The 11,458-nt window shown below is 46.4% G+C and overlaps 1 protein-coding gene across 2 annotated transcripts in view; it reads left to right on the top strand.

Annotated features, from left to right (window-relative positions):
• The first annotated feature begins 818 nt into the window (after nt 1-818).
• Nucleotides 819-11,458, top strand: part of adamtsl4 (ADAMTS-like 4) — a 34,976-nt gene continuing 24,336 nt past the window's right edge. For both annotated transcript variants that reach the window (XM_061080477.1, XM_061080476.1), the window contains exons 1-4: nt 819-959; nt 2,550-2,613; nt 5,598-6,196; nt 7,343-8,048. In XM_061080477.1, coding sequence (XP_060936460.1) covers nt 937-959; nt 2,550-2,613; nt 5,598-6,196; nt 7,343-8,048 — 1,392 coding nt within the window. In that variant the 5' untranslated portion in view covers nt 819-936. The remainder of the gene's footprint in view (nt 960-2,549; nt 2,614-5,597; nt 6,197-7,342; nt 8,049-11,458) is intronic.

Below are 11,458 nucleotides of genomic sequence, written 5' to 3'. Positions count from 1 at the left end.
CAAGAAAATAATAATTTTCTCTACTTTGAACATGTATTGGCACAATAATAGTATGTCCATAATGCTGGACTCTCCCAGCAGTGTCAAGCTCAGGGCCGGTTCCGACAATAGATCATTACTACTGATCAGTGTGCCCCTGTACAATGGAGCATTCTTATGTTGGATTTTGCAACTAAGAAGGCGGCTCTCTGAGTTATTATAGCTTAGTCAGGGCCCATAGTGGTGTGTGTGTGTGTGTGTTTGTCTGAATGACAGAGCGAGAGAGGCAGTAGTGGGAGTGCATGGCTTTAGCGTGTGAAATAGGGAGATAGAGAGAGAGATAGAGAGACAGAGAGACAGAGAGACAGAGAGAGAGGGAGAGAGAGAGAGAGAGAGAGAGAGAGAGAGAGAGAGAGAGAGAGAGAGAGGGAAACAGTTGTGTAATCTGTCCATTTTGTGTCTCCTGTCCCCCCCACTACCCCCCCCCCCCCCCCCCCCCCCCATCCCCTCACCCCTCTCACCCCTCTCCCCCTCTGGCCCCCTGGCTGCCAGGCGTCACACCAGTTTATAATAAGGACCCAGGAAAGAAAAGAAGAAAAAAAAGTTTGTGGAGTGAACGAGGCTGAAAAAGAAAAAGAGAGAGAGGGAGAGAGAGAGAGGGGGAGAGAGGGAGAAAGAGAGAGTGAGAGAAAAAACGGAACCCTTCCCACTCTCCAAAAAAATCACGGGGAGTGACTGTGACAGGAGGAAGGCGACAGAGAGAGAGAGAGAGAGAGAGAGAGAGAGAGAGAGAGAGAGAGAGAGAGAGAGAGAGAGAGAGAGAGAGAGAGAGCAGAAGAAGGAGCAGAGGAACTTCTCAGGACTTCACTGCGTTGCTTTGCACGGACCAGGCTGGAGCTTTAACCTGGAGACTGATCATCCATATCTCTGATCAGCAGCGGAGTGATTTGGAGGAGCATGCTGCTGGATTCCCTGTTCAGGTAACTCTCACACATCTGCTGCCTCCGCGCACCGCATCACACCAGCCTGAGCTCTGCATCCTCCCTGGAGCCCACACAGAGTTTCACTTCACTGTGGCTGTGATTTCTGAAAAAGTTTGTTTTGCGGCGGAGCTATTTGGCTTTTACGCACGACGCCTCTCTCGTTGCGCACCAGGCGCCGGGCAGGTTCCATGATAGGAATGTACCCGAAGGCATCTGGGTTGAGGGTTAGCCTCTTGTCCCTTTCTCCTCAGGGTGGGTTTCTGTGAGTCCTCTTCCGCTGCAATGTCTCCCTCTCCCTTTTCCCCTTCCCTTGTCCCCGCGGCTCCGAGAGTTTATTCTACAATGTGCCACTGTAGCGGCCAGGGAAACGTGGACGCGGGTAGGGGGTCGTTACTTCGGCCTGAGCGGCTCTGTTGTGTCGGGCTCTGCGGAACCTTTGTCTGAGTTTTTCGGGGATAATTGTGTAGTCCGGTGTTGGGGAAGCTTCCAGAGACCACGGCGGTGCACCACACTGGGAAGAAGGGACCAATTACCCTGGCTGCATGTGGCTTGCGGACTGGTGATTGCGGTGGTGATGGTTTGGTTCTGGTGGTGAGCGCTCAAATGTCCATCTTTATAAGTCGTTAAGTATCATGCTCGGGCTGTTGGTCCCTGGCAGAGGCAGAGATGGGGTTCCACTTGTTTCCAGTGCACTTGTCTCCACTCTGTTGTGTGGTTGGAGTTGGGACAATTACGCAATAACCGGCTGATTTAAGGAATTTCTTCTTGCAACAAGTTCATTTTGAGTTGGAACAATTTTGCTGCAACAAAACCAGACCGACGATGATAAATTACTTTTTCGAGCTGGCAGCCTGTTCGGTGCACACCCTGCTGTGGGTCAACACTCCCTGCAGCACTTCCACGTTAAATTTAAGGACTCCTATCCCAAAATTAAAGGAGACACTCAACACCATCGGAAACCATAAACCTACTCCCTTGAAGAGCAGACCTCAAATAAAAAGTTCCCCTCAGTACAAGATGATTTTGGATGTTGTGAGTGATTGAGCTTGAGAGGGTGGTTGTGTGTGTGTCTGTGTGTCTGTGTGTGTGTGTATGACCACATCCTCAGGGTGTGTACAGCCCCAGAGAGAGGCATGCAGGGGGAAAACATGCTTGCTGTTTAAACCCATTAGTTTGTTAGCACCTCTCAGGCATCCCCAGATTAATTGAGATATTTGCCCGTGAACCCTGGAGGGAAAAAGAAACCTTTGTTCGACCCCGTTGAGCCCACACACCACCTGTGGCAGGAGGGAAAGTGGTATAATTGGCTGCTAAAGTACAGTTAGGTCACTGGAACATTCGCTAGGGGGTTCGCTCAACACGTTTGACTCTGTCCTTAAATAAATGTACATTGAAGGGGAAGAAAGTTGGCGATCACTGAGCCGAGGAGAATGGAAGTCTGTGTGAGTTCACCCAGCATGTCGCCGCTTTGCGTTTAGATCATGGAACAGTCGTGTCCCTTTTATGAAAGAGCTTATTCAACCTGCTGATTTTCAATATTCTGTTTATCTGCAACTTCTTTCACTCTGTCGCCTTTTATCCCTGCAGGCTCTATGTGCTGTGGGGCTTTGTGGTGGTCACGACCTCTGTGACCAAGGCCGCCAAACGGAAGGTGAGTCATTAACTCATCATAAGTCCCAACCGCCGACAATGGCACCCCTGTGGAGGGGTGAAAGGTCACGGCAATTAAAGGATAGATTCACATTTGTTCACGTCTGTCTTATGCTCACATGCCCATGGGAATAATTATGTACACTTGAAAGAGTTATGCACACGACATTAGACTTTGGTCACTGTTATTGTTTCGCTTGTTAACATGATTCAAATGGATCCGCAGTCCTTGTCCTGATCTGAAATGGAGCCAAACTACAAAGCGATCGTCTTTCTGGTGCTAAATTACCGATTTGAGTTCCCTCCACAGCAGCCGAGCAATGAGTTTACTGTACAACACAAAGAGAGAATTTTGATTTTGATGAAAAGTCTTTGCTAAATCCCCATTTGATTTGATTCACTCCGACAGCTGATTCTCCATTTTTGTAATAAACAACCTCCTCTTTTTGGCCTGTTATTTTTAGCTCTTTGACAATTCATTTAGGAGATAATCTTAGTTTTTTTAATGGTCTTATTATCTAAAAGCAGCTGTGTGTTGTTTTTATATATTAAATGACAAAGTTCAAACTGGACAGGCCCTCAAGAGCACATACTACCCCACATTTAATTTAACTGTGCCTGGACCAAATGGCAGAAACAATATCAGTCCCCTAAACATGCCAGATTATTTCCCCCAACATCCATGAGTTATTCATTGAGAAATCAACAAAAATGAATAAAAACTGCCCTCTCTTGCAACGTTAAATATTATTTGGTTCTCTCTTAACCCACATCGTTATTTGTCCAGTTGTTTTTGCCAAATCCTGCTAACTAACAGACAAACGAACAAAACAAATGCAGATGATAACATCGCACAATGTGAGAGGAGTCATTTAACAGAGCTTTGTGGACTTCCAGCTCATTGTTCATCCGTCCAACGCACAACTTTACTGGTTTGGTTCACTCCCACCGCTCTCATACAGTCGTCTCAGCTGTTTTCAGCACCAATTAGCAGACAAACACAGTTAGTGACAGGCTGGCGAACGCTGGGGAGAATTTAGTGGTTAAAAGGACAGATATTTCCCATAGGAGTTGGTGGAGACCAAAATCAGAGCAAAAAAAGACAATACCACATTCTGCTGGATGTTTAAATAAACAACTGTTTGCTAACAAGTGTAAAAACTTCACAGCTGATGATATGACAAGTTGATTCTGCTACTCATAAATTGGGGCAGCATGGTAATTACAGTGATGGATTTCCATATCATCGTATATATTTTTGGGTCTTGTTTTACGACAGACTTGAAAAAAATTGAAGCTCTCTGTCAAAGAGAGCTGGAGCGAGGCCACAATAACAGCAGTTTGACCATTTTATTTAAAAAACTTGAAGGGTGTTTAGAAAGCTCGTCTCCGCCAAGGCTAACGCCCTATCTCGCCTTGTTAAAGAAAGTGGGAATAAAAATCCTGGATCAGCTCCTTTAATCACAATCCACTCCAAAATTGAACAGGTCCGTCCTTGGGTCATGTCCTGCCCTTCCAGAATTGGTTTAGTAGTTTTTGAGTAACCCTGCTAAATAACACAGCAATGAAAACATAACCTAATGGTGATAAAAGGACATAGGACCTGGAGTTTACACTCACAGCCTCGACTGGTTCTTTGCTGGTGGTACCGCGCCGCAGGAGTTTAACCAGTAGCTGCAGAGGTCGACGGCAGCTGCTGCAGGGTCACCGCACCGCAGCTCATTATGGTCCCAGTTATGTGGCAGCTGTGTGTTTGATGTCAGTCATTATGACCCACCACACCTCTCCTCCACACTCACACACACACACACTTTCTCTTTCCTTGCTCGCTTCCCGCCACTTTACCTCGTACCTCTGCAGGAACCCTTAATTAGGTGGTGAGCTGGACTGAACAGAGACAAACTCACAACTTACACCTGTCGTCTCTCCTCCATCCACAGACACTTTGAACTGAATGTTTACCAGCACATTTCTGCCCGTGTACACACACAAACTCAAACCCACGGAGAGGAGAGAAGTGGAGCACTGATTCATGAACTGGTTCTTTCAGAATGGAAACTTTTGTTCAGCTCTCATGTTTGCCGATCTGCCAACCTGGCCAAAGCTTCAGTTATTAAATGAGAGGAGAAACATTTATCTACAGTCACCGAGGAAGGGATCAAGGACTGACTTGGCACATACACACACACACACACACTTGCACATATATACGTATACAAACACAAATTCACAGCCAGATTAGCTCTGATTAAGTCGTCCCTGCAGCGCGTACATTCTGTATGACACCAGCTCCAGTGGATTTATTCATTTGCTCACAAGCTGCTGGCAGGTTACTGAGTCTCTCCTAATCCTGAGGGAACTGTGAAGGGTTCAGCTCTTATATATTTTGGCCTCTGAGGAAGGAAACTCACGAGACTGCAGCTCATCAGTCGACTCAGTTACTGTGAAGAAATAAGTCTTTCCAGAGATTTAAAATTTTGCAGTGGCAACAGCTTTGCTAATTTAAGTACTTCTTTAAAATATTGCCAAGGTTTGCAGTTTTGACAGCAGAGTTAAGGTCACAGTTAGTTGTAGTGCTATTCTAAAGTGAGTCATATTCCTTACTACTTTATTTATCTCTAAAAAGTAGAACAATAGTACCAAAAAACGATTTATATTAAACAAAGTATTTTTTTATGCTGCATACCATTATAAATGTTTTTAAACTAAACCCCTTTTATATTATTTTGAATAATTGATCAAGCAAAAAAATTCTCTATTCTACAATTCTTAAACGTGAATATGTTCTGAAAACTTTTGGTTTTGCTGTTTGGACAAAAACAATTATCTTAAGAAGACTTCTAGGAGCTTGTGATCTGTTAGATGTTAGCATTTTAGTAGCTAATGATCAATCAATTCATCAAGAAATTAATCAGTTGACCTTTTGAAAAGTAACATTTCATAAAATATTTGTTTTTTTGTTTTGTTTTTTCATCCGTGTGTCAGGTGACAGGCCGACGGTCCAGACAGGTGTTTGAGGCGGAGCCTGTGGATGGGGTGTGGTCTGTTTGGGGGGAGTGGTCAGAATGCTCTCAGACCTGCGGTGTTGGCGTCTCACAGAGGAGCAGGACGTGTTTACCTCCTCCACAGTCCCCTCCCCTCTCCCACTCCCCACCTAACTGGGCGGGCTATCGGCCCGGGGGTATAGGAGGTCCTGTTATCTCACCTGGGTTTCCCTACTACCCCCCTCGTTTCCCTGGGCAACACCCACCTTATCACTCCCCGCCGATCTCCTCTAATCACAACCCAGGATTGTCTCTGTATCGGAATGCCCCCACAGGAGGAGGAGGAGGAGGAGGAGAAGGAGGAGGAGCTCCTGTTCCCGGACAGGCTAATCCATCTCTCCCTTTTTACCAACAAGAATTCTCCCCAACAAATCAGGACCATGTGTCCGTTTACCGATCTCCCTATCACGCTCCTTCGCATGGCTACACCCAGCCGGCACGGGTCATCAGGAGACCGACCAATCCAGGAGCAGTGAGGGGTGGAGGAAGTGGAAGCAGGAGGTCGGTGTCCCCCAGTCGGGAGGGTTTGCCAGCGAGAAGGTGAGACAGGATTAAGCTTGCAACATAAATTAATATCCTCATGTTTAATGGTTGATAAGTAGCAAGTAATTACACTGACCCACCAAAGTTATGCCAGACAAAATATGTGCCCTACAAGGTCCATTTAGCAGCTGGTCCAGAGCTTTCAGTCGTATCAGACAACACAATCCTCCTCTGCTGATGGAGGTGCCCAGTGCTGATGGGTGCAGCGTGCAGATGTCGAGTTTTTCCATTTCTTTTGAGTACTTTTAAAACTAAGCATGGATGAGTAGAACCCGAGAAAATCTGCATTTCGATGATGAATGGGCCACATCTGCAACATCTGCCACACATGCAGCCGCAGAAAAATGCGGCGTGATTTGATCAAAAGCTCCAGAACAGCTACTGAGAGTTCAAATATTCACATTTCACAGAAATCCTTCAAATATTTATTTTTAGATTAGATATCTCAACTTGGACTTTTCTTTTGCATATATTGTCTGAATTGTTGACTTTATGTCTGTATGTGTACGTTTGTTTTCTTAAACACAAATATAACCATCGTTACCAGCTGTTTTCAACTTTATATTGACACATTATTTGTATCAGCCTCAAAAATGTTATTGTTTTCTTAGTAGTGAAATTGTTTTATTTAACAAAAAAAAGCTATAAACATTAATTTAACTGATTTGGTAATGGAAACTTTTAAGTACGAGTTCTGCATCACTGCCACTAGCAACAGTGTTTGTTTGTTTGTTTGGGATAAATAAGAACAACTTGGTTTCTAGGATGAGCAGCAAGAGCCACCACATTACAGTAGAATCAGAACAGATTTGCATCCAATTACAAAATACAAGGAAAAACTATTTTATTCTTAACTAACGTCACCAAAATAAAATAACCACTGATTCCTCAGATCACTGTTTCATGTCCACTTCTTGTGTTTGCATTGTTTGTGCATTAGAGAACATTCATTATTCCGAGTATTGGAGTTGTGCCCGTCTCTGCCTCTGGTATCTGCTGGGTTATTTCTGCCCGCTCATGTCGGTTGTAATTACACTGGACATTTAACACTCTGCGTCTGCTTCTGCTCTTTCTGCTCTTCTGTAAATCTCTCTCTAAATGTATTATCTCCTGGTTCTTCTTCTCCTTCTTTTTGGCTCCTAGGTCCTCCAACATCCGTCCAGGTCAGTTCGGGTACGGCCGGGTCCCCTTCTCTCTCCCTCTGCACCGCCCGAACCGACAGGCTCGCCACACCGTCAACGGCACAGCATCACCAACATCTGGACTGGCTGAGGATGAGGCAGAGAGGGGAGAGGAAGAGAGGGGGAGTGATGGAGAAGAGAGGCATGTGGTGAGGAGAGAGGAGGAGAGGAGGAACGTAGAGCAGGAGAGCCCGGAGCCCCCTGCTGCCGAGGAGGTGCCCACCACGACCACAACGCCTGGCAAACCTCACCGCCATGTCGACAGACCCTCCCACTCCCACACAGAGCACGGGAGGGGGAGGGAGCAGCACCCGTCCTCCCGCTCCTTCTCCCGCCCCTCATCGCCGTCCGGATCCAGCCGCCACCGCTTTGACTGGCACTCCGTCACCGCTCCGCCCCCTCCCAACGCTCCTCTCTCACGCCCCAACTCCCACGCCATCGCCTCACCTTTCTCCACCTCCCTCCACCGCCCCGGCCCCGTGCACAGAGACAGGGAGCTCCACCCAGGCTTCAGCCCGCAGGCCCAGCCCGAGGGGAGCATCTACCCTCTGCAGCTACCCCACGTCCCCCACCTGGGGGGGGAATCAGAACGGGACGGTGGAAGAGGAGCGCCTCCGGTCATCAGGTGCTCTGGGCCGGAGAAGGAGTACCGCAGGTGCTTCTCACAGGTAAAACCTTCACACGTAATCCCCAGAAACAAAAGGGATTCTCCCCTTAATTTATTGGCTTCCCATCCTCTAAGCACCAGTAAATCACTTCAGGTGGCCAAATGTTCACCTCTGCTGTGTTCTGCCTCATCTGTGTGTAGCCTGCAGTTGTTTTTGATTTATATGCACGCCATGTGTCGAAGGGAACAGTTAGACGGCTGTAAAACGAGGAGCTGAAGGTCAGCAGAGAGGATTAGATAGGCAGATCATTCCCCGGCTCCGACACTGGCTGGTTGTCTCTGAGCACTCGGATGGAAACGACCTGCTGGTGCCTCCGCAGGGCACATTGGGTCACAACCAGTGCACACACCTCTGTAGTGTGAAGCTACCGTGATTGTTGTGACTGCACATGTGTGTGTCTGCCTATGTCTGCGGGTTATTGCGTGTGAACAGTGTGAGTTGAACAGCGTGTCGTGGCTCCCGGCCTGGCTGCAGTGAGGATCCGTGGTTGCGAGCAGCTTCGTACCTCTCAGAGCTGCACAGTGAAAACAGTATCAGTATCAAAGTGTGTGTCGATGTTGCCAAGAAGAGCAGCCAGACACAGACGGGCCGGGGGTGTCAGTCGGGCCAAACTCACTCTCAACACACAGGTGAGAAAGTAAGGGCGACCTCGCCGTAACTCAGCTCTCACTGACACAGGAATGCCACACTTGATTTCACTCAATTAAGTGTGCGACTGAGAGTGAATAGAGCCTTTCAACCACACTGGGAGTTTTCACTGGCCAGGTGTTTTTTCTCAGAGGTCCTACCAGCGATTTAATATCTCTAATATCTTGGTAAAAATAAGGTCTCTGTTGGTACGCTGGAATATTTTAGGCATAAAAAACATTTTTGAAAGAGCACCGAATACAGAAAGTTCCACATATGTTAATCAGATGCACCATCTCAGCATACCACATCTGACAAGCTCACGCATTCTCCACCTTTTACAGTGGCTGCTTCATATTAACAGTAGGATTTTCCACCATATTTGGCTTTTTTTGTTTTAAATACCATCAATCAACTCTTGTGTCAGGAAATAAAAGAGGAGCCACAACACATGGAAAGTTACTGATTTTGAGAGTATATTTTTGGGAGGCATTTCGTCTTTATTTAAAGAAACAGTGTGAGCGTGGAGGACTCTCTCCTCCATGCTCTACCAGGTACCAGGTATTCTTGTTCATAGTGAAACCATAAAACAGCTCCTGCATCTTTATTTAGACAAGAGTTAAGTAGTTGACCCGTAAACCAAAAACAGATCTTTACTATCTATGGAGTAATGCATGACACATGTAGGGTCATGTATCATGGATGGACGTCAATGTCTTTTTCAACAACACACTTTAAAACAACATTTAACATTAAGAAGTTAGTTGTCCATCAAGTCGCAAAAGTTTAGACGATGTTTAGATCTACAGTTTCAGGATGGACCGGGGGGGGGGGGCTTCAGGATTGGATACTCTGTGTAAATGATGTCCCCTCGATGGCCCCTTATTTTGAAAAATCCATCACTAGGACAGACTAATGGCAGGTATCTCTCTTGGGCTTATTCCGTCTCTGCTTTCACGGAAAATGGATCAACCAGGATCGAGAGATTGCACATGATGGATGGAGGAACAGACAGATGAGATAAACTGAAAGAAACAGATCTATAGTCCCCTTTTAAGATTTGATCATGGGGACAGAAATACTTCATGAAGGACATGTGATCAGGTTATTTACGCCCGCAGGCCACTGGCAGCAGGTCCGATTTGTGTGAGAGTGTAGAGGGAGGTGAAAAGATAGACGTACACGCACACGCACACACACAGCTAAAGACTCATTTTCACTCTCACACTCACTCCACATGGGGCTCTCACTGAGTGGAAGTAGACACTTGAGTCAGGAGACAGGTTGGCACTCATGAGCCCTTGACTTTTTCTCTCCAGATAATTTGGCAGCCTCTCGTCGTCTTTCATCCTCCTCTCTCTCTGTCTCTATCTGACTTTGGGCGATAGTCCCTATGTTAAAACAGATTTAGCAGCTGGCAGCCTACAGGCCGCTGTGTGCCAGCAGTGCTAATAGCCGTCCTGTGAGCACTGAGCCTGACTCATTGAGTTACATATTTACTCAACATTAGCTCGTGCTCTCCAGCCTTGTTTGTTCCTGCAGTGGTGTGTTGGTTCGCATTTTTATACGTCCGATCATTGCTTGAAGATCGGTTCAAAGCTCTGATGAATGCAGGACTTTGCCCAGGCTTGTACATACATGTGTGTGTTTGTCAGTGCATGTGTGTGTGTGTGTGTTTTTGCGATGGTAGGGAGTGAGCCAGACTGAGTGTGACACATGCTATTATCTATTAGGTGTGTTTGTCATAACACTGCGCGCCTGAGGCCCATCACAAGTGTGATTGGCTGTGTGTACATGTGTTTTTACTGTTGCGTGGAAGCAAATGGGGAACCAGGTATTTGTGTGTGTGTGTGTGTGAATGTGCATGTGTGCGCGTGTGTGTGGTGTGCGCGTGGGCAGGGTAAGTAAGTAGTAGTGAAAGAGAGTACTGTTTTTAGAAATCTGCACACAGTAGTGGGAGAGTGAGCTAAAGGGCAAAGGGACAGAGAAGGTGGAAAGGGGGAGGGAGACAAAGAAAAGATGAAGGCTGATAAGGGTCAGAAAAGGGACCAAAAAGTTTTAAGGTAAAGTGTAGGTTTAGGTTTAGGTTAGGTTTTGGGTTGATGATATAGTAAGGGGCTAGGGAATGCATAATGCCAAATGAGTGACCTCACTAAGATATAAGTAGTGAGAGAGGAGAGAGAGAGAGAGAGAGAGAGAGAGAGAGAGAGAGAGAGAGAGAGAGAGAGAGAGAGAGAGAGAGAGAGAGAGAGAGAGAGAGAGAGAGAGAGAGAGAGAGAGAGAGAGAGAGAGAGAGAGAGAGAGAACAGGACGGATGGTCAGAAGTGGCAACAGGGAGAAAACTCAAATCCTGCAGGAAAAACAAGAGGAAGTTTGTGCCAGAGGAAGAGAGGGATTCATGGAAATGTGAAGTGTGTGACAGTTTGTGTGTACAGCACGAGTGAGTGTGTGTGTGTGTGTGAGCATGTGTAACCAGAGTAGAAGTTATTCTGTCAGAGCGAGAGGGGAGGAAAAGGTGGAATTTGAGAAGAAGCTGTCTGAAAAGAAAGAAAACAAGAAGAAGACACTGCAGCTCTTCTCGTCCTTTACACTCTGTACTTGAAGTGTTTCATCCACAGATTCCGATGAATCTTGGAACATCTCCTCTCACTTCTTTTTCTGTCCTCTTCTTTGTAATTAATATTTACGAAGGGTCACTGGCCCTGCAAAATGAAGTGAGGGGAGATGAGAAGCATGTGGATTATAGACGTTAATGTAGGGAGAACGTCAACACGCGGCCTAAT

Source organism: Limanda limanda, chromosome 11 (assembly GCF_963576545.1).
Source record: "Limanda limanda chromosome 11, fLimLim1.1, whole genome shotgun sequence".
NCBI lineage: Eukaryota > Metazoa > Chordata > Actinopteri > Pleuronectiformes > Pleuronectidae > Limanda > Limanda limanda.
Note: the sequence above shows the minus strand (reverse complement) of the source record. Positions and strands in the feature narration are given on the sequence as shown.